This window comes from Scylla paramamosain, chromosome 14, assembly GCF_035594125.1.
Source record: "Scylla paramamosain isolate STU-SP2022 chromosome 14, ASM3559412v1, whole genome shotgun sequence".
NCBI lineage: Eukaryota > Metazoa > Arthropoda > Malacostraca > Decapoda > Portunidae > Scylla > Scylla paramamosain.
The window spans coordinates 10,150,329-10,177,422 of NC_087164.1; the positions used below are offsets into that span (position 1 = coordinate 10,150,329).

Genomic DNA, 27,094 nt, shown 5'->3' on the forward strand with positions numbered 1-27,094 from the left:
TCTCTCTCTCTCTCTCTCTCTCTCTCTCTCTCTCTCTCTCTCTCTCACACACACAAACACACACACACACACACACACACACACCTTATCGACCTACTGAACAATAAACAACGAAGTTTGGGCCACTGGATCTGCTGTTGTGTTCACACAATTTTCACATAAAATATAGATAAAAATAACAAGCGTCTTGAAAATAGTAAATAACATCATGATTTTTTTTTCATGTTCATTGTCCGGCGGGTGCGGTGGTCACGTTTCCTTGCACTCATTGTTTTCCCTTTGGCCTTTGGAGAATCTGCTTCATTCATACCAGTCAAATGTTTGAGACTCCCTCTCATCCCATCTTTCCCGTGACGCACTGCGCTGGTCAACAATACGTGTCTTCTCCCCGTCGGTGGCTGGCTCTAGTACTCATCTCGTACTATCCCAGATGCAGGAAATCCTTATTACACCACCCTCTCCGCTTCAAAGGAAGATTATACTAAAGAATAAGGAAATATAATAACGAAGACGTGATTAGATGTGAGAGTAAGGAGTACAAGAATAATCCTCCACTTCTCCGATGATATCATGCTGTCCCTGCCATGACGAGATGGAGCATCGTATAATTTCAGTAAACACTCAGGTTTATAAGCCTTCGTGAACATCCCCTAAATGTGACGTAACTCAAGAACCGAAGATGAAGACCTAAATTCGTATCCCACTTGACACGCTTTCTGTCGAGTACTAGTGTGTGGGACGGAGGCTGCGTGGCGAGGCGCTAGGGCAGTGCTTCTCAATTGTCACACACGGCCATTGAAGAAAGTGGTTTGAGTGGTTTGAGTGCATGTTTTCCTTGCATGAACGTAACACTTATGTAGTCTGGGATTTCTTCAGGATTGTAGTCAGAATTCTCCAACACTTCGGCCCCTTATCTCGACTACTTTTTGATAGCTGCTTTGAGGAAGTGATTTTTTTTTTTTTTCAAGTGGGATCTTATATTTCTGGTGATGGTTTAATATAGACCCCACAGTGTTTCAAAATATGGACTGTTCTTCTTTGCAGTCCTTTGAGTTAAGAGGAGAAACTAGATGCATAGACAAAGGTTTCTCTAGAATAAGTAAATAGTCATCATCATTATCACCATCACCACCACCACCACCACCACCACCATCATCATCAACAGCAGCAGTCTGTATGGTTCCACTAAACAGGGCTAAGTCTTCTCCCAGTTGATAGAAAGTAGACTGGCGTTAAGGCAGAAGCCACGCCAGGCTGGCTTAAAACGTCTTGGGTGTACCATTATAAAGTTTCTCTAATGGGCTTTTTCCTCTTTCGGTGTCCTGTTTACACCCAGGCTCGGCGCCCCTACAGGAGCAAAAGTTGTGTGGATCCTTCCTTCCCTCACACTTTCGTAGTGCACCTTCACTGACACCTGCAGGTTACCAAGCCGTGGCAGCCTCCACAGCGGCAGGAGGTACCTTGAATGGTAAGCGAGCCATACCAAATATCATTCTCCATGACCTTCAGTTAACTGTCATGTATGTGTCTCAGAGAACATAATATAAATTGAACCCTTCCTCACTTAATAAAATGAAATCTTGGATAAAGTTCGGGCCATTAGGCAGGTGACTTCCTGACAACTTTGTGAAATCTCAAAGGTTTATTTTGTTAAGTATTTTACAACACAATATTTCACCGCAGAATCATAACAGGGAGTAGTTGTATATAGAATAGCATCACTACTATTTTTTTTTTTCATATGTAATTTCACTTAAAGTGCCTGTGGTCAATAAACTAACTAATTAAATATATAGGGGGGGGGGCAGGGGGCAGGCAGGGGTGGCGAGGGCGGGCGGGGCCGCGGTCAGGCTGGGGCGGAGGGCTGGAGTGGGGCGATGACGCCTGGCACCGCCCACCACCTCAAACTGGGCCAAGCCGCTGTGGCTGTCGCCGTCGCCCAGGCCTCGTCTTCACCACAGTCTGCCCCCTGGAGCTACCTGCGGCGGCCGGACACTCGTAGCGATACCGTCTCATGACACCGTCTTCGAGACGCTCGCGAACATATGCGAAACAAAATCCATTCAAGTAATTGACGATATAAGACGACGGTACTCCTTGTGTTACTTAGACTAACCGTCGAGTGATAGCGCTGGGATCATCAACCACGTACTAAGAGAAGGAAAAATAAAAGGAGTACGAAACTAATTCCGCAAAAGTGGGAAATTTATTCGTTCATATATAATTACTCAGAAGTGTGACGAGACAGTTCCTCCTGGTACTCTGACCGATAACACCGAGACACTCCCCGCCTTTCACAATGCCGCTCATGATGCTCTCCGAGGAGTGAGCGTCGCGGCACAAGATCGCGAGGACTCGGAACGTTTGAATCAACAAAGCAGGTGGTAAGTGAACCTCCGCGCTGTGCGAGCAATTTATTCAACGCTTCAGTTTATCCAGCCTTTCTACGTCCTTACAGTAGGATGTTACCGAGGAAGTTTAAGACTCTCTCTCTCTAGCTTCCTTTGATCTTACTGAGGTATTTAAGACACCTATGAGGACAACGACTATGGAAGGCACTCTAGCGGGACTCGGGTGTCTTAGTGTCAGGCAAGACGCCAAGCTCTCATCATCACCTGCTGAAAGTGGTTACTTCTTTCTTGAATGCTTTTGGTTGGCTTAATAATCACCACGGCCCACACGATTTATTTTCAATAGTCTGCATGCGCGTTACACATACACATAATACATTGCTCAGTCTTTTATGTCGTGTGTGTAGTAACACTCGTACACCATTCGTCTCTTTTTAGGGAGATTTGTTTAGCTCGTGCATTTATATTCTCTTTGCTTGCCTTTATTTGTATGATGATTACCTAGTTTAATCTTGACGTACTGCCATCATTAATTACAACACTTCCCATGCATGAACTATTTTACCCGAACAACAAAAAATTCCAAGATTTAGTAGCTGCTCCATCACTGTCTGGCGCCTGTTTCCCGCTGCAGTATTGTCACAAAGTAAAAGAACTGAGCTTCAAAGTAAAAGAGTTTAATATAAAATTAGATTAAATTAATTTCAAGTAAAAATCAACTGTATTCTAAATTAGAGGAACTAAATTTTAAGTTATAACAACTGAACTTTAAATCAAAACAACCAAATACAAAACAAAATCAGGCAAATATTATTTAAAACAGAAATTTTGTAAGACATGAATGTGTGTCGGAAGGTTTGGCTTTATAGCGGCTGGGAACACTTGTCATCTAGCACACGCTGCATTGACAGTGCCACGTCAGCCCTCATGCCAGTGCTGTGTCTAGAAACTTCCAAGTATGTCAAGAAGCATTTTGTTGGTGTGATGTAGCTACATTATTTACAGTTGAGTGAATTTTTTATTTTCTCTACGTAATTTTGTACGCAAAAGTAATGATAATTACGTAATGCATTAATTGTTTTTTTCTTTCTTTTTTCGTGTTAACATACGATGAAGAACAGTGAAATATCGTGAAGATTTTTTTGTTTTCTCTTGTACGGCTACAGTGTCTGTACAAATACAAAGAACAGCTCAATAAAATTTTATCCTGTGTTGCTTTATTCATACAATTATCTGTACCTGGATGAAAGAAATTGCGTTCAATAATTTATTTTTCGGAGAAATTTAATTAGATCGGAAAATATAATTAATTTGAGTATAATATAATTTTATAATGAAAGGTAATTTTTCTTTATCTTTACAGTGCTAATGCCTTATCTCCTTTCCCTTTTTATTTGATTTCATGTAAACTTGAGTTTTGATTAAATTTAGGTTGTTTCATTGTAAACTTCAGTTCTTTTAATGTAGAACTCAATTATTTCAATTAGAAATTATTATTATTATTATTATTTTCTTTTTTTAAGTTGAAATGCATTTGTTTGAATTTTAAATGTATTTGTTTTAATTTGAAATTTCCTATCTGCTACTCTACGTGTTCCTGCTGTATAAGACTCGATGGTGAGCCTCACTCTTGTGTTGCACACCTTCCTAATGCCAAGGGTGACCTACACCACTGCTATGTTACACTGTGAACGTGATTTTTCTATTATTATTATTATTATTATTATTATTATTATTATTATTATTATTATTATTATTACTATTATTACTATTATTATCATTATTATTATTATTATTATTATTATTATTATTATTATTATTATTATTATTATTATTATTATCATTATTATCATTATTATTATGATGATCATCATCATCATCATCGTCATCATCATTATTGATTTTTTTTTTTTCTCAATTATTCTTGTATTTTATTTCAAACTTAATGATGCCAAACATGTTTCTTCAATCGTACTCATTTCTGTTCTGTCGCCAGTCATGTGACTTTCACCTCTGTCTCATCTCATTTTTCACCCTCGCCCCTTGGTCTCTTTCTGATGACACCTTTCTCAAGCTTCATCATTCTGCTGCTCCTTCTGTGTACTTGTTTCTTCCCGTTGTCTCCTCTTGTTGCCTCCTGAACATTTCTTCTTTCTATTGTTGTTTCATTTTCCATTTTTGTAGGCAACACTTCTTTCTCTTTGTTGTTTTCATCTGCCGCCTCAGTTTTTTTTTTTTTTTTTTATGTCACTTCATCCTCTTTTCATTCTTTCTTTCCTTTCGCTGTTAGTGGTGTTTCTACTCTAATCCCTGCTTATCTACGTTATTTACTAAAGTCTCCGTTGTGTCATCCCATTTCTTTTAATATATTCACATTTTTTTCTGTCCTTTTATTTATATTTTTTACCATGTCCTAATTTAGTTTTATCAGTATTTGAACCTGCCATCTTTGCTGCTTTGAACGTTTTGCAGCGGCGCTTTATGACCACGATGTTGTGGCGTTATCAAATAAAATCAATCAATCAATCCTACTTTCTCTCGCGTCGGAGTCTTTTTGTTCCTCATCAGGTCGTTCTCCTCTCCCCACTGCAGGCAGTAGGTCCAGACACATCATCGCTTTCTTTCCTTGTTTGGAAGCTCCTGCTTCTTGTTGCTAAATTAACTGAGTTTCTGGAAAGATTTTGTTATTAATGTGTGCTTTATATTACTTTTTTTTAGTCTTATTTCTAATTGATATTTATTTGTCTATTTGTTCATTGATTTAGTTATTTGTCTATCTATCTGTGTGTGTGTGTATATATATATATATATATATATATATATATATATATATATATATATATATATATATATATATATATATATATATATATATATATATATATATATATATATATATATATATATATATATATATATATATATATATATATATATACTCGTATATATATACAGGGTGTCTCATAAGTTTCCATACATAGGAAAAATTATAAGAAATTATAGAATTATAGAAAAAAAATTTTTATCTATATGATATGCTCTACATGACTGCCTTTGTGTTGAAAACACATTTCAATGCGTGTCCTTCGCTGGTGAAGAACACGTTCAAACACATCTCTATTTTATGCTTGTAATGGCGTTCGTGATACCATATGTATGGAAACTTATGGGATACCCTGTGTGTATATATATATATATATATATATATATATATATATATATATATATATATATATATATATATATATATATATATATATATATATATATATATATATATATATATATATATATATATATATATATATATATATATATATTATTTTCTATTATAGGAAGTATTTGCCAAAGGAAAATATTACTGAAAATCCCAAAATCTAAATAGTCTTTACTTCACCTTAGTTCATATTGTCATTTGATTTACGTGGACTGAGTCGCTCCTGAACATCATCGTTACTTGAGACAAAAAAGAAAAAAAAAAAGTAGGAAAAGTTAGAGGACAAGCGGTCAAAAACGTTTTACCTTGAACAGGGAATAGAATGCATAAAGGGGAGAAACATACGTATACACTAACTCATATTGCAACTGAATATAATTTTCCTACTTTTTATAACTTTACCAAAGGGAAGAAGGTAATAGGAACGAAGGAACGAAGGTAATAGGAAGAAGCAACTAGTTTTTAGCTAAGAATGTGGAAGGAGATAGATGTGCATGTGGTGAAACTGTTAACCGAAGGCCTGAGAATAGTGTGACCTGACTAGGAACAAAAGCAAGCTGATTCAAGGCAAAGGGCACGAAGAGTGAGGGTGGACAAGGGCAAAAAGATCCTGATAGAGGCAAAGAAAGGCGAGGAAAGGTAGACATTGAGTGGCTGTGGGTTGTGGTATTTAATGGGGCAGCAGCAGTGATAGCCAAGTTGGAAGCTGGAAGGGTCAGTTCACTGCCACCCGGGGCTCGACACGCCCTAACACCTCAACCATCGATTTCATGACGCGTGTGTGATCTGTGGCGACCTGATTGTGCCCGGTCGTCTGTCTGTCTAGTTAGAGAGAGAGAGAGAGAGAGAGAGAGAGAGAGAGGAAGCAGAAATAGCAGCAGTCACCAACAGTACTGTCCTTTAGCCGGTTGTGGAATGCACGCGACTATTGAAAGGAACGTATGAGTTTCCGAATATCTGTGACGTAATGCATAAGGTAAATTTGTTCAGGAATTCTTAGAAGGACGCATCAGTGTGTCCTGTTGAGCTGCCCTTGCTTTATGTTAGTCACCGGTGAGAATGTGGCCGCTGTTACTATTATTATTATATATTTATTTATTTTTTACCGTTATGTTTATGAATTTTCGTATTGTGGCGTAAACTGTTTTAGAAATTACTAGTCAAATCTAGGAAATATAGAAAGAAATTGGCTCACTAAAAGACTCGTTTATGGCTGAAATGAACTTAGCACTCACATTCTTTGTGTCGAGTCAAATTTACAGATTAGGATGATAGCAGTGTATAGGTGTGTATGTATATTTTATGTGTCATGTGTGGACCTACTGGCACGCTCACACGCACAGACACACACAAACACACACTCTCTCTCTCTCTTTCTCTCTCTCTCTCTCTCTCTCTCTCTCTCTCTCTCTCTCTCTCTCTCTCTCTCTCTCTCTGGAACTTCCTGCCTGCTTCTTTATTTCCTCCTTCGTATGATTTCAATTCTTTCAAGAAGGAGGTTTCAAGACACTTATCCTCCAATTTTCAATATTTTTTTTTTACTTCGCTCAGGGTGCTGGCGCTCTAGAGGTCCTTTTTGTTTTGTACTTTTTGTTGTCCTTGGTCAATGTTCCTCTTACACACACACACACACACACACAATTCCCTTCTGCATGAATACTGCTGCGCTACAGTAATAGCTTACTATTATATTTTCTTCCTTTCCTTCTTCTCATACATTCTTGCACCACTGTTGAATATGATTATCAGATTATAGTGAGATGAAAGAGCCACAGAGAGGAGCAGCCGCGGCTCTTATTTGTGTGACTCTTGCGTTAATTCTGCTTGATTCGGAGGAATATTAGTGAAACCTTGTATGGCTAAACACTGCAAGAGAACACTGTTTGATACCTTTGGGGTGGGACAGTGAAATTAACTGTCAATGTGCCTTCCAAGAGTTATGCGTGTGTAGCTTTCGCGATATTTTCATAAATCATATTTATATTTCTTTCGGTTGATGGTCTTCTCACACGCACAGATTCTTGCAACACTGTTTTGTGTATAGTCACTCCGTGAATATTTTGTTTAGTGCATAACTTTAAATAAAAAACAATTTCTTAACTCTTTCACTGAAATACGAAACAATTAGCAGCACCAGAAGAAATGCATGGCATCTTTATAAGCATCTGCAGGAAAGTAAGGGAGAAAAGAAAAATAAATTTTGCAATTTCTAACCGGTTTGAAGATTGGAGGTGGCTCTAGAACAAGTGAATATGTCTCAGAGTGATTAGTAATTAAGGAAAGATGTATCAAATAGCAGTCAAAGGTTAAGAATGGAACTACTACCCCTGGATCTCTCAGAAACCCGTGAAGTTTGTATTTTTCATTGCCAATTGACTGATTAAAAGCTACTATTGTTGAGACTCACGCGTGATTCGATTATATGAAATTATCGTCTGAATAGGTTTAGCGGTGATGGTGGTGGTGGTGGTGGTGTGTGTGTGTGTGTGTGTGTGTGTGTGTGTGTGTGTGTGTGTGTGTGTGTGGGATCTTGACTAACCAATTTAAGTATAATTACCCGCAGAGCGATGAGGAGAACAGAAAGAAGCAGAGAGGCTGTGTACTCAAGTGGCTGTCATGGTTACGGAATGAAGTGCGAGAAAGAGAGATTAGAAAAATTATAACTGACAGATTGCTTGATTTAACCCTTTCACTGCTGCAGCCTCTTCTTAAGCTCACTAAAATACAATGCAGGTCTAAATTACAATATTGAAAGACACAATTGACAGCAAGAGGAGTGACCGAATAGTTGAAATTTCTTAGATTATACCATTTAACTTTACCTCAATGAAATCGTGTGACTAAGTACGAAAATCAGTATTATCTGACTAACAGTATGCTGCTCTTAGTTATTATTGGGTAAATATGCTACAGTACCGGAGTCGTATACCACTGAGATGAGAGAAACGGTGAATAACAACGACTGAGAGAAGATAAAAGGAATAAGGGACAGAGTGAGGGGGCGGGCACAAGCTGGAGGGACGCCAGGGTGTGATGTAGCAGGTGGTGATTTGGTATAGTAGTGTTATGTAAGCTCAAGGGAACGTGGCACAGCCCTCAACACGTTCCCCTTGCTTGGCTCAGTCGTGTTTACAGGGAGGCAATTCAGTGTGAACCCTTACTTCTTTTCCATCTTCAGCATTATGTGGTGCTCCTTGTCCAAGCTTCATGGCCGGTACTTTGAAACGCTCTGGACTCTATAAGAAGTACGTATTTTTCAAAGGCCACAAGGATGAGAGGACAGCTTCTCAATACGAACCCTCTCACTTCGTGACATCTAAGTTTCTGTTGGTTCATCCCATTTTCTTTTACATATTCACACCTCTGTTTCTCTCTCTCTCTCTCTCTCTCTCTCTCTCTCTCTCTCTCTCTCTCTCTCTCTCTCTCTCTCTCTCTCTCTCTCTCTCTCTCTTTTTAACATGTCATAATTTTGTTTTTAATGTCAATATGTTAATCTGCCATCGTTGCTGCTTTGAACGTTTTGCAGCAGCGCCGTATGACCATGATGTTGCGGCGCCATAAAATCAGATCAATTAATCACAGTTGTTTTCCTTTGATTGCGTAGAATATTTTGTTTAACTGTCACTAAAATGATGAAAGCACTCGAGAACACACCAATTTTTTTTTTTTTTTTTTTTATTCACTGGAGACCGATGATGCAGAGTTCTTGTTGAATTTTGGTTAGAATCCTGAAGACACCTTTGAAAACCTTGATATTTTACATTAGAGCTTATTAAAAAAAAAGTAGTGTAAGAGAAGCGTTGTATTTTTTTTTTTTATTTTATGTACGTATTTGTATTTCTCTTTTTTCTTTATTTATTTGTCTTTTTTTTATAGTGGTTTTATTCCCTCGTGCAATAAATCGTGACGTCGCCTTTTTTATACGTGTGGAGGAGAGTGGCTAAGTACACAGATATGAAGGGCACGAAAAATCCCACTTAATTGCCGCTTCTAAAAAGTATAATAAAGAAAATTCAAAATAGGTAGGCCAACTTAGTGCTTGAGGTGTCCTGATACTTCTCTCTCTCTCTCTCTCTCTCTCTCTCTCTCTCTCTCTCTCTCTCTCTCTCTCTCTCTTGGAAGAATTCAAGTGATAGGAAGGGAGAAAACAAGAATATACAGACCTTTTGAGTCCCTGGTGAAAGATATGGTAAGATAATTATACATTACATTACATTATGGTTCATACCACAGGAAGACATGGACAAAGTCATCATTATTTTCTTTCTTCTACTTTCCTTTCCTGATGTACAATATCACACTTCAGTTTCTTCCTAATACCCAAACAGAATGAAGGGAATAAATAGCTGGGTGTCATTTTCATCCGCTGTTCAGTTCAGGAATCTGTGACAGGGAATGCACAGATAAGCGTGGTAGCCTCTTCACAACAAATGCAGAGAAGTGACATGGGGACATTCCTCAGATTTTTTTTTTTCCCTTATCCGTTGTTGACGTGAATATTCCATCAAAGCATCGTTTCCTAATTACTGATGTTGTTGTGGATGGCAGTGTGTTGTATTAAATATTGACTGTGAACACATTATATCTACTACATTGGTGCTGTCGGTAATGCTTATGTAATACTGATATATTTCAGGTCAGTGCGAAAATGGAGGGGCGGGCTTGTAGCACCGAGGTGATCAGGATGACGGAACCAGAGCCATCTGTCGGCGGCAAGGTAAGGCTGTTGTGCACGCTTCTCCTTCCTTTTTTCCATTGCCAGGGACGTTCAGTGAAGCCGTGTTTAAGGTTATGTAATATTTGTTATATAGAAATTTTTGTTTTTCCTTTTTAAGGGTCCTGAAATGCTGGGTTTTTTTTTTTTTGAGTGTGTGTGTGTGTGTGTGTGTGTGTGTGTGTGTGTGTGTGTGTGTGTGTGTGTGTGTGTGTGTGTGTGTGTGTGTGTGTGTGTGTGTGTGTGTGTGTGTGTGTGTGTGTGTGTGTGTGTGTGTGTGTGTGTGTGTGTGTGTGTGTGTGTGTGTGTGTGTGTGTGTCTGTGTGTGTGTGTGTGTGTGTGTGTGTGTGTGTGTGTGTGTGTGTGTGTGTGTGTTTCCTGGAAAAAATTCCTGAAAGTAAAGGTCTTCTCACAGTTCACGATCTTTCCTCGGTTTATTTAACATATTCGTAATTTATATGAACGTATCGAAATAATTCATACATAATGCTAAATCTTATGTTTCTCTTGTTTATACACACACACACACACACACACACACACAGAGAGAGAGAGAGAGAGAGAGAGAGAGAGAGAGAGAGAGAGAGAGAGAGAGAGAGAGAGAGAGATTTTCCAGGAAAGATTACTTCATGGATACTGTCACGTTTCTTTCACAACTTATTCACTGAATTTCTGTTTTGTTGAAGTTCATATTTATACCCAAACTAATATAATAATAATAATAATAATAATAATAATAATAATAATAATAATAATAATAATAATAACGAAGGATAAAAAAAAGTAACATAAAACCTAATTTGTGTATCAACATAAACAAACGTAGTATGGAAACATCACTTCTGCCTACTCTTGATTTTTAAAAAGTAATTAAAGGCAATTTACAAGAGTTTGTACGAGGATGACTTCATTATGTTCTCTGTTCACTTATTATTTGCCTCAGTGTATCAAAAACTGATGTATGATAACAGACAATAATATACCCTCTGACTCCCTATTTATCCAAGTTGCATAATGGTTCGAAAATACCAATCACACTAACTTAAGAGAAAGAGAACATGACAGCTTTAGACGAAAACGATGATGCAAGAGTCAAGCACCACATGATTTTCTCTTTAAATCTTTACTCTGGTAGTGCAGGAATACGTCACGTCGCCATGTGCTCACCGCTAAGGACACATTCACCACATTCACAGGATTCGTGTTCTGCTCGCCTTCCTGATGCTACCTGCCGTCCGGTCTACATTGTGATTGATTCTCGTGCCCCGTGTGCCGGTCACTGACGCAGAATGGGCAGAGGCGTGTGGGATGGTGTGACCGGGGGGTGGTGGGGGCTGGCACTGCGGTGAGCGCCATTACCTCCTCACCCTCAATGGTTCCTAACGAGGAGCTACTCCAACCGCGTCAGACTCCCGCGACTTTGAGATTATTTGACTCTTATCTCGTTTTTCGCGGGATGTTTTCTTATTGCATTTATCGGTGAAATTATCCGTGTGCTCCGCATTGCTCATGTATTATTCATGTCCCTTACATTCCCTTACACTCTAACTGGAGCGGAAAATTACATCAGAGTTTTGTATTCTTTGTCTTCATTCTTGTATTTTTCGTACAATATTTCAATCCTGATAAGGACTGGACGCTAAGTTTAGTTTTTTTGAGGAGAAACCACACTGAAAGACAGTTGAGGTTTGGCAGCGCCGACACCAACACGCGTCTCTAAAACACCTCCGCCACTCACGTTTAGGAAGTGTTCAAAATATCCACGGCCTTCTGATACACACAGCTTTTCTTTCCATCTGGTGTGTGAGTGATATTAGGACAACGTCAGCATCTCCCTTCTTCCCATGGATTCGAGCAGCAAGTGCATCTTGTCAGCCGACGACGAGAGTGCTGAGGGGACGCCCACACATGCCACTCACAGAGAGAGCGTGGGAAGCACCTCAGTCGGCGATACTGATCAAGTCACAAAGGATGACAATCTCGCTGACAAAAAGTTAACAGATGAACAAGACCTTTCTTCTGGTAAAAAATCAATTCAAACCACAGATAATCCACCGAACGGCGCACGCTTCAATGCCAGTGGTGTCGCTCGGAAGAGAGACGGTGCCCATAAGCCCAGCCTGAGATTCAAAACAATGCGAGAGCAGAGCACAGGAGGAAGTGAACGCCTCACCAAGAGGGAATCACTGACTACCTTTGTCCTGCCACCGGCTGCCGAGTCTCCTCAGGGCAGAAAGGACTCATCGAGCAGCATTCTATTCTCTCACGACCGCCAGTCCAGAAGAGTCAGAAGGAAGCCTTCCCTCATGAGCCTCACAACCTCACAATCCTCAGAGCCTGGCTTGGTGCGTCAGTTTACTCAGTTTGATGAAACTTCCCTCAGCTCTTCGAGGGTGAAGCGTGACTCCATTGCGAGCTGCACCTCCATACAAGGGACGATCCTGAAGCCCTCCATCATGGCCCAGGGAGAGATGTTCTCCAAGTGTAATAAGCAGAAGCAGTGGCTCATGGCCATCCACGCCTCGGACCCCGACGAGACGCTGCCCATGCTGACGAAACCAGTCTTTCTGATCGACGATGGAGGCAAAATAACGAAGCAGACGGTACCAACACCTGTGCCTTACTTCATGTCTATAGAATCAAAAGGGAATTGTCCAGAAAGATTCAGAATTTCAGAGAATTGTTGATAAGTGTTGCAAATTGTGTTTATGAAGCTTAGCAATAGATGGCATTAATTTTGCAGTACAGTCGTGCGTATATGAATGAAAGAGTACACTATGAGTCCTATATTAGAGTGGAGAACATACAACTTCTACAAAATTACTAAAAAGAAATTAATTCGATTTTTTGTCTGTTGCATTGGAAACAAAATAACATACATGTACAATGCGCTAGATTGTGCGAAAATTCACAGTTTTACACAATGTCCATAGAATACTGTATTATATGGACATTGGTTGTACACTTGACACAATTGCTTTAGAGACCGTGTGGAGAACTGGTGATTTTCTTCTTGACATATTCTTCTTACTTAAGGCACGAGTGTGAATACTGAGGTTTGGATCACTCTTTTACACATATCTTTGACACACATGCCGGAAGCTCTCGCAGTTATGAATGGCGGTGCTGTGTTTGTCCCAGACACCATAACGTGGCGCATCATGGTGGTCGTGTTGCAGGTGTCGTCATGGGTGAAGGAGAACCTGCTGCTGGTGATGACTATCCTGGGCGTGGTGTTGGGCGTGCTGGCCGGAGCCTTCGCCCGCACCCTCGAGTACTCTTCCCAAACCGTCATGCTCGTCTCCTTCCCCGGCGAGATAATGATGAGGATGCTGAAGATGCTGATCCTTCCCCTGATCATCTCGTCCATCATCACAGGTCAGTGGGGGTCAGGGGCGAGATGAAGGGAAGGGAGGCGTGGGTGGTGTGGGAGTGGGTATCGGTGGGTATAGGTATGGAGGGTATGGGAGGGAAGTAAACAAATGTCGAGGGATGCAGTGAGGTAGGGGACGAGGGCGAAGCAGGGAGAAAAAGGGGATACGGATTGAATAATTGTGTAGCAATATATTCTGTGTCGATCTTCCTTACAGAGATAGAGAGATAAATAGATAGAGATAGATAGATAGATAGATAAAGAGAGAGAGAGAGAGAGAGAGAGAGAGAGAGAGAGAGAGAGAGAGAGAGAGAGAGAGAGAGAGAGAGAGAGAGAGAGAGAGAGAAGAAGAAGTTAGGTCATGCAGATCTTTGTTTCTGTTGAGAATGATCCCTTTCGTTCGTGTGCTTCCATTGCATTCATGTACAGTAAGATGAAACTGTGTCTTGTGTTCATTGTTGCTTTGTTAATGGAAATGATTATGTAATGTGTGTGTGTGTGTGTGTGTGTGTGTGTGTTTAGGTAGAGTACTGTAATCTCTCTCCTTTCACCTCCTCCTCACTATCCTTTCCTCCTCCTCTTGTGTAACCTTTCTTCTGACAAGCCCGCCATCATACATCGACCCAACACTCCTCATTCTTCCTACTGACCTTTCTCAACGCTACCTCTTCAAAGGAACTCCTCCCTTTCCTTCCGTCCGTCTGCATCAGTTCCACGGCCAAAAACCACAATACATCTTTTCACTCTTGCGGCTTTTCTTCCTTACCTCACACAAACCTTTCGACTTTCCTCATGATTTGGTAATGAGCACTTCGCACCCATACAACCTTTCTACAACTATTTTAGCATGTACCCTTCTTGCTCGCTCCGCACTATAAGTATCTCACCTCCGTAGTACAGGTTTTCTAGTGACTCTTAGGATTCTTCAACCTTTCTATGATTATTTTAACATACATGCTTCTTCGCACCACACAAACCCTCCCAGTTCTCCTCATGATCTTGTTTCCGTACTACATACAGCTTTTCCTTGGTAAATATCTCCAACCAACAACTTCAAACCCGACGAACATGTTTTCCTCACACCTCCACGCCATTGTCTTGAATATACTACTCCCGGTAAAGGTGTGGCCCAGCTGGACGCCACAGCCTCAGGGCAGATGGGGTCCCGAGCTCTGGCTTACTATTTCGGCACCACCATCTGCGCTGCGGTGACCGGTATCATGTGTGTCGTGATCATCCACCCGGGCAGTCCCACTCTCCTCAAGCACTCGATGGGGGAGACACCGGACATCCTCAAAGATGGCAGCAAGGTTACCACCATGGACGCCTTCCTAGACATTGTGAGGTATACAGACATTGTGAAGGAGGAGAGTTAAGGCTCTGACAGGTATGAGTAGAAGTTTTACTAATCCTACTCGAACTTTTCTTCCTTTTTCTTCTCTCTCTCTCTCTCTCTCTCTCTCTCTCTCTCTCTCTCTCTCTCTCTCTCTCTCTCTCTCTCTCTCTCTCTCTCTCTCTCTCTCTCTCTTCTAGTTTCCTTCTTCCTCCTCCCTACTTCATCGATTTGCTTAATCCTACGCGCCTCACCACCTCCTTCCTCCTCCTTCTCCTCCTCCTCCTCCTCTTCACAGCCTCCATTGACACACATACATTTCACGTCTAATGGCACTCATTGTCCGGCGACACGTTAGTCTAGTAGTATCATTCATGCATAGCGTCATTCATGCCTCGTGCCGCTCATGTCTGTGCAGAGCCTTTCTTGTCTAGTGTACCTCCGTGACTTAGCGTTCATCATGCTATCGTGTTACTGTCGAAAGTGCAGTGTTGGTTTGTACTATTAAGTCCCAAGTCCTGTAAACTGATGTTTCTGTGTGTCGTTTACGTAATAATGTCAATTTTGATATGACTTTGTGCTCTATATAATGTTTCGTGCCTCTGGTTTGTATGTACTGTGTATATGTGCATGTGTGTGTGGAGTCTCGTGTCAGAATTCGTCTCTCGTTCTCTCTTGCAATGCGATTTGTCCGTGACATCAAGTTGACCAGCGCTCGCTAACATCACACACCACAACATACCGCCACCGTCTCCTCTAACTAACATTACCACACACCACCACCACCTCTCCCTCCTCGCCGCCAGGACTGTCTTGTCTGGACACCGGGTCGTCAGGCAAGATGGGATCCCGTGCCCTCTGCTACTACTTCTCCACGACTATCCTAGCCGCCTCTCTGGGCATCACCATGGTCACCTCTATTCACCCCGGGGACCCATCCATCCTGGTAGGCGAGTCCCAGCAGACACTGAAGGAGAAGAGTGAAGAGGAGCCGCAGGTTCTTGACGCGCTCCTGGATATCGTTAGGTAGTTAAGGTGGTTTCGTTACCTTCTGATATGCCACTGTCGCTCCTGTCCGTCGCTTCCATGTGCTTGTCATCGTGTCGTCTCTTCGGTTCCTCCGTCGTTGTTCTTCCTGCCTTCAGCCTTGACGTGGGAGATGTTAACTGGTTGGTCGGCTGATTGAAAGTGCTGGAGAAAACGGAATAATTTTACTCCGCAGGACGAAAAGAAGTGATTGGATCAGTGATCTGAATCGAAGAGGAAAGATACTACTGTAGCTAAGAGAGAGAGAGAGAGAGAGAGAGAGAGAGAGAGAGAGAGAGAGATTTTTTTACCTCAGTATACACTCTAATGGAAAAATAATAACAGTACTAACACACAGAACTCAGCTTACGGACGACTCCCATTACACCCACCGCTCCTATTACTACTGCTGCTGGTGACGATAGTGGTGGTAGCAGCAGTGGTAGCAGAAGTGGTGGTGGTGGTGGTGGAGATGATATGACCACGTTGCCTCCCTTTCAGAAACATGTTCCCGGACAACCTGGTGATGGCAAGCTTCTCCTCCACCAAGACAGTCTACAAGGAGGTCAGTACGTCACGCCATCCACGCCCTCACCTCATCTCCTGACAGGCCCGTATTCTGAAACGCTTTGCTCTCTCACCACGACTATTTTCAAAGGCCACAGAGATAATTAGCTGGGCTCTCAAGAGTGTTTCTCCTGTTGATAATGTAGAAATTTTGTTAATCTGTCACTAGAATAATAAAAACACCCTTAAAGACCAGTGCAGTATCGACTAGACGCCTTTGAAATGATCGAAGTGAGAGTTGTAAAGTTTCAGTGCCCACACTACCTTGGCTTAACTCTTATTTATTAACCTCCATGTTTGTTATTTTTGTTCTTACGCTTCGGCATTATTTGTTAGCTGAGAGACATGATGAGTATTGCTTTATTCATTATATCACCATTAGTCTCTTTTTTTTAATTCCATTCCATGAGAAATGTATCCCAATATTTTTCACGTATCTTTGTCAACGGCCCGTCTTTTCCAGGTTACCCCAGCAAAACGTTATCTCTCTATCTAGTTATCTGCCTACCTTGCCTCTTATCGTCCACACCCGTATGCTGTGTTTATCATCTCAGTGTGTTGTGTGTTTGTCTTTAGGAGATGACATACATACGATGATTTCAATTTGTCTTAAAAGAGAAGTATCAAGACATCTCTGAAACATTAATAGCCAACTTTTTTAAAAATCTCCTATATTCATTTTTTATTTATTTATTTATTTTTTATATATATTTGACGCTTATTGTTTTTTTTTCCTTTTCATCTTATTTTTTTTTTCTTATTAAGGCAGAGTTCTTAACACGTAAAACACACACACACACACACACACACACACAATAGTAGTAGTAGTAGCAGTAGTAGTAGTACTAGTAGTAGTAGTAGTAGTAGTTGTAGTAGTAGCAAATACACAAGTAATACAAAAACTTACTATCTCATTTTTGTCCAACTTAAAAAAAAAGAGTAAAATAAACAATAACGAGTTCTAGAAAGGCAATCGGTGAGGCCAGGCTGAGCATAAGAACATACAGAAAACTATAAAAACTCCATACAAAATCAAGAGGCAAAAAAATGAACACACACACACACACACACACACACACACCGTCCCGTCATCATTACAAACACCCGATCTGTTGCTCTGCTTCAGGTTCACGTCGCTCCGAAGCTAAATGAGACCCTGGAGCTTCTGAACGAGACCATGCGATCTTTGCTCAACGACACCACGCTTAATGACACTTCGCCGCAGACCAAGTACGAGCGCTCCCTCACCAGTTCCGAGGGCACCAACGTCATGGGTGAGTCTGGTGATCCTGCTGAAGGGAAAAGGAATGTGTGGTTTGTTGTGGTTGTTGTTGTTGTTGTTTTCTTCTTCTTCTTCTTCTTCTTGTTCTTCTTCTCTTTTTGTTAATGTTATTTATTTATTAATTTGTTCATTTTATTTTTTGCTTATATAATTTTGCCTTTTTTTAACTTCATATTATTTTGGTACTAATATTTTTGCTTCTTTCTTTTCATCTTTGATTCTTTAACCTATCCATAACTGAAAGGAGATTTACGTGTTTAAGATAGCATTGTAAGTACTGTCTTTCCACATAGCGCTCTCTCTCTCTCTCTCTCTCTCTCTCTCTCTCTCTCTCTCTCTCTCTCTCTCTCTCTCTCTCTCTCTACATTGTTTTCGATTATTTAGTAAAGCGATTCTGATCCTTCCTGTAGCTCGTCTATAAAGGTTTCCGATTCCTTAGCCAGTGTTCTAATCCTCTTTTTGGCTCCCACAGGAATGATCGTGTTCTGTGTGGCGTTTGGGTCACTCATCGGTCGAATGCCACAGGGAAAGTTGATGGTGGATTTCTTCATCATCCTGAACGACGTGGTGATGAAGATGGTGGAGCTTATCATGTGGTGAGCATGTGTGTGTGTGTGTGTGTGTGTGTGTGTGTGTGTGTGTGTAGTTTTTTGTCGTGTAGTTATTATAAATTGGACCAAAATGAGTTGAATTATATCATACCCTCTGGTCAATTAACTATCTATCTATCTGACTATGTATATCTACCTTTTAATCTATCTATTCATCTATCAGTCTATCTATCTATACATAAGTATGTGTGTGCGTGCTGGGAAGGGTACTGTGTGTGTGTGTGTGTGCATACCTGATTGTAACTACCTGGCTGTACTATGCAAAATATGAGGTACACGCATCTCTGGTAATTATAATTCACGTCTTCCTTCATTTTGATATTACTCTTCGCCACTCATCTCTTCTCGTTCTAGTCTAGTCCATTTGTATTTGTGCTTTTATGAGGAAAGGTATATATACGAGTACGTAGTTCAGTAATCTCCCTTTTGTAAACTTTCTCTTGTATCCTTTCATGTATCCAGCCTCTCATTGTTTTTGCGTCCTTGTGGCCTGTAAATAATGCCTGGAAGCTCTTTAGACACACTCCCAATCCCTCCCTGAACACTCCCTTCAGGTATTGCCCTTTCAAAGATTCTCACACACTGTCTCCATTAATTTCCGAACACTCTCCTTTGGTACTCTCCCTTAAAAGATTCTCAGACACACACTCCCAATCACTCTCGAACACTGCCCTCAAATACTTTCCCTTAGAAGGGCCAGTGATCAGAAACGCTTTACTTTCATCACAACTATTTACAAAGACCACAGAGATGACCAGCCGTGTTCTCAAGTCTTTCTCCTCCTTTTAATAATATAGAAATCTTGCTAGTTTGTCACTAGAACCATAAAAGAAATCATCTTAAAAACCCATGAAACTTTTACTAAAATCTTCTGAAAGTGGAGGTACGAATCAGAAATGTTTCAGAATATGGTACAAGATCTTCAGACACTCTCCGAACCAGTCACTCCCGAACGCTCCCCTCAGGTACTCTCCCTTCGGCATCATGAGTCTGGTGATTGGTCAAATCATGAGCATCGAGGACCTGCGAGAGACAGCCCAGATGCTCGGCCTGTACATGCTGACTGTGATCGCTGGCCTCTTCGTGCACGCCATGTTCACGCTGCCACTCATGTACTTCATGGTGACCCGCAAGAACCCTGCCACGTTCTTCAAGGGCATGGTGCAGGCCTGGATCACCGCGCTAGGGACAGGATCCAGGTGACGTGTTGCATGATACTGGTATCCTGCTCTTCTTCTTCCTCTTCCTCCTTCTCCTGGGGATGCGTTAGGAACATATTCAGTGCTTAACCCTTTCACTGGTATTTGACGCATCTTTCCTTAACTACTAACCAAACTGAGATATTTTTTTCTTGTTCTACAGTCACCTCCAAACATTATTCAGGCTAGAAACTGCAAAATCTACTCTTGTGATCCCTTTCTTTTTTTGTAGACATTTATAAAGATTGTTCTTTAGCGTCGGGAATTTTTGCAGATCGCAGGGAAAGGGTGAAGTACACTTGCAGATAACTGAGTGATGACTTCTGATGAATGACAAGAAATAAGCCACTCTCTGTTGCATCCCGATATACTTTCTCTCGCATCCCTTGAGTGTGTGAGCACCTCAAGTCGGGAATCGTTGGGCTGGTGGATTGGATTGATGTGAGGGAGCTTTCTTCTGTACTATTCTGTCCCTTTTACTTGTAAATTATCATTAATGATGATGCTGTTGGCGTCAGCACTATTCATTTTCCATACCAGGACCCCATCAATACTTGACCTTCATCTGCATTAAGGACCAACAAACCGCACACTATACGCGAGCCACTTCACACATCTGCTCATACACCACCTCAGAGACAACGCTCGTAAATGTATTTTCTTCACATCATAGCTCAGTCCAAAGATCAATAAATTCTAACACTTCATTCTTGGTTCTTTGCTCTACTCTCAGCTTCTTTCTCCCTTCTGGCCTTCACTCAGCCTCCCCTCACTCCCTTCTCCACCATTCTCTCACAGCTCCGCCACGCTGCCCATCACCTTCCGCTGCCTGGAGGAGAACAACAAGATCGACAAGCGGGTGACGCGGTTCGTGTTGCCGGTGGGTGCCACCATAAACATGGACGGCACGGCGTTGTACGAGGCGGTTGGCTCCATCTTCATCGCCCAGATGTACGGCATCCACCTAGGGCCCGGGGAGCTGGTGACTGTCAGGTGGGTTCGCAGCGTGGTGAACTACTGCTGTTCAGTAAAATACTTTGATTTGTTCATGTTTTTCATAGGCTACTTAAGTTTCGAGATCATTCATTATTGTGGTTGTGCCTTTTTTAATTGATTAATTTATTGTTTTGTTTATTTGCTTTACTTTTTTTTTTTTTGCGTATATTGCGATGAATATATCTTGTCGACTACCAAAAAACATTTATCCAACCCTTCTTTTTTTTTTTTTATCTCTTTCATAAGTCTAGTTCATAGTTGCATGTACACACAGCATTATAGGTCTAATGCACTGTATAGATCTGGTCATGCTCTACTCACGGTCAGTCTTCGTTCCGGCCAAATGTTGCTTATTAGTAATGGAACATGCACAGTACCGCTCACGGTCTTGTCTTGTCGCCGCAGCCTCACCTCCACTTTGGCCAGCATCGGAGCGGCCAGCATCCCCAGCGCCGGCCTGGTCACCATGCTGCTCGTGCTCACCGCCATCGGCCTGCCTACCGAGCATGTGTCGCTCATCTTTGCCGTAGACTGGATCCTGTGAGTTTGCTTCCTTGCTTCTTGTCACTCTGTCATTTTTTTTTTTTTTTTTTTGTCACAGGCAACCTAATGTTTCATCCTTTCATGTCTATTAGTATCGACTCCGCATTGTTTTATTGGAGTCTTCCTCAACAGTAAACTTAATGGAATAAGAAGCTGAATCAACAAGTCTTACATTTATTATAAATTTACTGATTAACAATGAGCTTCTTATAGTGATGTGTTTCTCGCTGCTAGATCTGAAATCTTTCTTCTCTCTTCATAACAACTTCATTGAATTTGTCGCTTTGTGTATTAGTGCACAACTCTTTGTGTCTTTGTTCTTTGGTGACGTGTCTTTATATGACAGTTCCATGCTACTGATGATTATTCTAAGTCTAGCCTCAATATTGTGTGTGTGTGTGTGTGTGTGTGTGTGTGTGTGTGTGTGTGTGTGTGTGTGTGTGTGTGTGTGTGTGTGTGTGTGTGTTTGTGTCCATCCATGAGCAGCATGCAAAGACATTAAGAAAGCAAAGCGAGAATAGATGTGACAAATGTAGCAAGTGGCGGCGTCTTGCAGGGACCGCGTACGCACTTCCATCAACGTGCTCGGAGACGCCTTTGGGGCAGGAATCGTGATGCACCTTTGCCGGGAGGAGCTGGAACGCATGGGCCCCGCGCAGCCTTCCATCGAAATGCTGGACCGGGTTGAGTCAGGACTCCTTCCCCCCCACACGCCGGTGGCTGTGTCGCCGCAGCCTCCAGTATCTCCGTCTCAGACCTCGCAGAAGGACCTCGTAGCCATGACTGAGAAGGGCAACGGACAGCTGTGCTGGGGAAGTAACCCAGATAAAGGAACAAATTCCGAAACGCAGATCTGAGCAGCAGAGAGCGGCGCACCTCACCCGCCGGCAGCCAGGGAGTAGACACCTATGATCTCATGTACATAGCTACACGTCTGGGTCTGAGTGGAGCTTGGTGATGAGTATTAATGGATCTGCAACTGCAAACCTAACAGTATTTACAACATTCATGAAAACACACACACACACACACACACACAAACACACACACACACACACACACACACAGCTGATTCCCAAACACTGTTGTAGTTGTACTAGTACCTCAACTATTGTGTTGTGACTTAGTAATATTAATGTTGTGAAATATTACAGGATGATTCATTACTTGTGAAGCAACTGAGAATTTTAAAGATACGAGGTATACTATAGTTAATACTATGCGCATTGCATTATTCCTTAGTAACAAAGGCTAAAGTAAACTGTTTAATAGTGTTATATATATATATATATATATATATATATATATATATATATATATATATATATATATATATATATATATATATATATATATATATATATATGCACGAGTATAAAATATACAAAGATCATCTTAAAATACATGAAGACCTAAGTAGTCGAGAGTGAACACAATGTACCGGAGTGTGGTGAGATGTTCTCGTGCCTCACCGCGCTGCACAGCAAACTTCATGAACTACAGAAGGTCAGTGGCACAAGTTCCGTATTGTAATTTTAGGTAGTCATAAGAATTCGTCACGGGCCAGAGGACGGAGCCTCTCCTCTATACATTATTTCTGTGCTGGTCTGTTGTCTGACTGGCGACTTGGACTCCTATATCCTATCTTTGTTCCCCGTATGATGTCCCTCGCTCTAGTCAGGCATCCTTCCCCTCTCGTGAGGGCAGACCATCTTCTGCTAAACCTCCACCGCACTCTTAGTTCCTTACCCACCGATATTTTGTAGAGTACTCAACCCCCGCAGTGTTCGTGTACTGATGAATAAACAGGAATGTTATATAGAATGTGTGTGCGAGGATGAATAGAGTAGTGAACGAATAATAAACGTAGGAAATTTACCCTTGACCGTCAGTGGAAGCAAGACATCCCTCTGTAGTAAGCAGTAAAGGAAAGCACGTCACGTCATCGATATGTACATAATGTTTCCTTCGTGAACACAAATTATTTTATTGAACAGGAGCAGTATTTTCTGATGACGCAGCGAGTGTAGGTGTACGTAAGTGCAATAAGGATTTACGTAGTACAGGAGTGAAGCGTTAAGAGGTAAATAATAAGGCCACGTGTCGAGGCCACCACACCTTTGTTAGATATAAACGTATTATTCATGTGTATGTAGTTAACTGGTGACAATAAAATCAAGACAGTTACATTTGTGCTTCTTGCCAATTGTAGCCAGTGAGATCCCCCGCAAAACAAGCGTTAATAGACATCTTAACTTTTCTTTTCCATTATTTCTATAGAGTTCCGCTCCAAAGAATGTACGAAGCTTGGACGAAAGAACGAGACTGGATTACATTGCTGACGCATCCGCTGCTTTCCTCTGACGACACAGCAGTGGTTTAGTGAATAAAGAGGCTATGCTGGGGTGACGTAGAACTGACGACCCGCCCAAAGAGTGCTGGAGTGGAATCATAGAGGTTTATGATATTGGTGAGTTTATTCATTAGTCAACATGTAATTGCGTTTGACTTTGATGTTATTCAGCGATTCGGCAACGCTTCATAACACACAGGTTCGCTATAAACAGAGGCAGCGACACAAAGCCAAAGTTACGTCTTCAGGAGGAAGGCGAGGGAAAAGTGACTGTTGTACGAGGACCAGCATCGCGACAGCTCCGGTGACACTTGTATGCATGCAGTGTAAATATTTTTTTTTCTTTTTTCGTTAGAATTTAAGAACTGTAACACGATGCAATGATTATAAGGTACAATTTTAGATGTAATATCTACTGATAAACACGTAATTGGTATTGATGATTTTTTTTTTTTTTTTTTTTTTTTTTTTGAAGAAGAAGAAGAAACTAAGGTGAAAGATATTTGTTGTGACGTTTACTTTTATTGTTACACAGAATTGTTGTTACTCAAAACTGGTGTTCCTTTGGTCTCAGAGCGAGGTTATCAGATGTATCTACTGTATGTACCTGAGAAAACACCTCATCGAAATCCTTGACGTGCCGCTGGTCACCTTCTCCTCTTCCTCTTCATTTTTTCTGCTTGTATTCCTTTCTGTTTCGTTTTTCCGTCCTCCCGTCATTCCTTGTGCCTCGAGGTGACATGAAAACAAGGTTTCACGCCCGGTGACCTCAGCAGTTGTGACACACAGGTTGGTACCACGGCCGCCAGATGATGTTGGCCAGGGTGGAGAGTTGCGAGGGCGGGTACTTCACCCTCGCCTTCCACTGCTCCAAGTATTCCCTCATCTGCTTGACCACTACCTTGTATCTGAAAGCGGACAGCATTCCTTTCATTAGATCATGGCGGCGCCTCTCAGTCATGTAAAGTTGCACATCCCATTCATTAACTCTCTCAATCAGGGTTGTTTCCTTTCATAAACATACCAAATTCGTTGTTTAACATTGGTATAAGATATTATTGTTGCGCTTGATGGTGCAGAAAAGTGAAGGAGAGTATATGAGTACAAAGCTTAGGACATCTCAAAGAGGGATGTAATTGAAAAAAATAGCACACCGTTCCTATGAATAAAAAAGAATAATAGAAATAAATAATGCATGTATAATGACATTAAGCGCATGAAAAAAAAAATCGTGATACATTTTACCCTGACGCTTTAATGAGATCGAAACGAAAATCACATCCTCTTCTGTATGATGAAGGAAGAACAATGAACAAACACAAGACAAACTGTCACGAAAAGGCGACGCAGGTTTGCGGGGAGGTCAAGAAGGGACAAAATGTGATGATCGGTTGATTGGTTACTGAAAGCGCGGCAATAAACGAACTCATGTGACGCTAAGACAAAAAACACGAACCGTAACACTAAGGCCATCAACGCATTGCCACTTACTCCTCTGACTCAGGGCTGATGGGTTGCTTGTCCTCGTAAGGATCCTTGTTCAAGTCATACAGTTCAGGTCTTGAACTCAGGTCAGTCACGAGGCCATACCCGGAGCAGCTACAAATCACGCCGCGCCCCCAGCCACACTGCGTGCTGCCCGGGAACCACTTGGGCCGCGCCAGGTGCATCTTGTACACGTGGTCACCTGCGCGGTACAAGGATGCTTTCAGATCAACACGTGTTTTTTTTCCGTGAGATGCGATTCATGTTTCTGCCATAGTTTATAGTGTTTTTCATTACGTGAACTAAGTCTGAGTACAAACTTATTTATTTTTTTTCTTTTTTTATTTGTAAGGCAGACTGGCCAAGGCTGAAAAATAAAATATGATAAATAAGTAAATATGATAGAATAAAATAATATATAAAAAGGGCCGCTTAATTATTACTTTTTAAAAAATGAATAAGTTATGCATTGGGCTGCAATTCTTCCTTTACATATTACCGACTGAACAATAATTTCTCTTCTCTGTTAGCCTGTGTGCAGCTAAGTTAACTATCTGCATGCAATTTTCTAACGAACTCACCTTTGAAGTGATGTTATTGCAATATGAGAAAGTAATAGAATTCAATCCCTACCCGTGACAAGCCTGACCGCATGGATGGCAGAGTCGCAGTGGTGGAGGAACACCCGTCCTTCCTGGCTCTCCGCCGCACCGCCCTGCAGAATCTCGGAAATGTCGGTGCCGTCCAGCTCCTATGGGGGGAAGGCGCGATGAACAGATCCTGTGTGTGTGTGTGTGTGTGTGTGTGTGTGTGTGTGTGTGTGTGTGTTATTGTGCCAGTGGATAGATACATGGAAAAATACATGTTATTCTGCTCATTCATAGCAAAAAACGACGACGACAACAACAAAAACAACACCAACAATAATAGCAACAACAACAACAACAACAACAACAACAACAACAACAGTGGCCAGTGAATGCACTTCCTGAGCCACGCACCGTCTTGCAGCTACTAATTTACTCTCCCACGCGGCGGGACGGTGACTCACAGCTTGACGCGGCTCACCTTGTGGGAGGCGCGGGGCACGAGGGTGTGCAGGGGCGGCAAGCCGGCCAGGGACAGGAGCGTGGGCAGGACGTCCATCATGGAGGTGGGCGAGTGTTGGGTCACGCCGCAGGGAAGGTGACCTGACCACCGAAAGATGCCCGGCACGCGGATGCCGCCCTCTGACCCCCCTTGCCGTTTTCCGCCTGAAGACGGATGCACGAAAAAAAAAATTAAACAGCGTTAGGTTGAGTTAAAACACAGTATTTTACTTGGTTAGCTTTAGTCCTCCATATTTCTATGCATGTATGAATAAAGAAATAAAAATAGTAAGTTCAGGTTATGTACGTTGAGTTTGGAATTCATGTCCATTTGATGTTTGAGAATCAGTCATATCTGTTCATTATTTTTTCTTGACTTTATAAAAAAGTTATGATGAAACGAATCAATATATATATATATATATATATATATATATATATATATATATATATATATATATATATATATATATATATATATATATATATATATATATATATATATATATATATATATATATATATATATATATATATATATATATATATATATATATATATATATATATATATATATATATATATATATATATATATATATATATATATATATATATTCATTCATAACAGTTAACAAAATCATCGCAATGGAAGCGTCTTAATGCTAAGTCACTTTAATAAGAAAACCAAGGAGCAGTACATATTACCGTCCAGTTCTTCTTTCCAACTCTACTCCCTGATGTCCTGCACTGACCTTTGAAGCGTCCGTTGTGACCGCCGATGCGCTGGCCGTCGTCGTCTGTCACTTCGAGGTGGCCGCCGTGGTCTGAGGCAAAGTAGACGACAGTGTTATTCTCCAGACCCAGCTGTGTGAGGGTGTCCAGCAGGCTGCCCACGCCCTCGTCCATCTCCTCCACGTTGTCCCCGTACCTGAGATATTGCAGCGCCTTGACGTC

At 41.3% G+C, this 27,094-nt stretch overlaps 2 protein-coding genes across 4 annotated transcripts in view; one reads left to right on the forward strand and one right to left on the reverse strand.

The window, feature by feature from the left end:
• The first annotated feature begins 1,821 nt into the window (after window positions 1-1,821).
• On the forward strand, window positions 1,822-23,399 carry LOC135106835 (excitatory amino acid transporter-like). Of its 2 annotated transcripts, none has more exons than XM_064016193.1 (11): window positions 1,822-2,384; window positions 10,205-10,285; window positions 13,462-13,660; window positions 14,778-15,000; window positions 16,516-16,579; window positions 17,708-17,855; window positions 18,336-18,459; window positions 19,440-19,673; window positions 20,472-20,666; window positions 21,075-21,209; window positions 21,769-23,399. In XM_064016193.1, the coding sequence occupies exons 2-11, from the start codon at window positions 10,217-10,219 to the stop codon at window positions 22,067-22,069; spliced, it is 1,692 nt and encodes a 563-aa protein (XP_063872263.1). In that variant the 5' UTR covers window positions 1,822-2,384; window positions 10,205-10,216; the 3' UTR covers window positions 22,070-23,399. The 2 variants fall into 2 exon arrangements, with proteins under 2 accessions (XP_063872263.1, XP_063872264.1); XM_064016194.1 differs by lacking the exon at window positions 14,778-15,000 and adding an exon at window positions 15,795-16,014 and having other exon boundaries at window positions 1,829-2,384.
• A 278-nt stretch (window positions 23,400-23,677) lies between these two features.
• The window catches only part of LOC135106834 (arylsulfatase H-like), a 10,865-nt gene continuing 7,448 nt past the window's right edge, over window positions 23,678-27,094 (reverse strand). For both annotated transcript variants that reach the window (XM_064016192.1, XM_064016191.1), the window contains 5 exons: window positions 26,893-27,068; window positions 26,119-26,303; window positions 25,684-25,801; window positions 25,057-25,252; window positions 23,678-24,473 (listed from right to left, as the gene is read on the reverse strand). In XM_064016192.1, the coding sequence (XP_063872262.1) occupies window positions 24,335-24,473; window positions 25,057-25,252; window positions 25,684-25,801; window positions 26,119-26,303; window positions 26,893-27,068 (814 nt within the window). In that variant the 3' untranslated portion in view covers window positions 23,678-24,334. The remainder of the gene's footprint in view (window positions 24,474-25,056; window positions 25,253-25,683; window positions 25,802-26,118; window positions 26,304-26,892; window positions 27,069-27,094) is intronic.

Excerpts from the sequence above, each read along its gene's own strand:
- LOC135106835 (XM_064016193.1), top strand. The coding sequence starts at position 10,217 with ATGGAGGGGCGGGCTTGTAGCACCGAGGTGATCAGGATGACGGAACCA. Across the intron at positions 15,001-16,515 it reads GCCTTCCTAGACATTGTGAG|AAACATGTTCCCGGACAACC; the intron begins GTATACAGACAT and ends CCTCCCTTTCAG. Across the intron at positions 20,667-21,074 it reads GGGGAGCTGGTGACTGTCAG|CCTCACCTCCACTTTGGCCA; the intron begins GTGGGTTCGCAG and ends TTGTCGCCGCAG.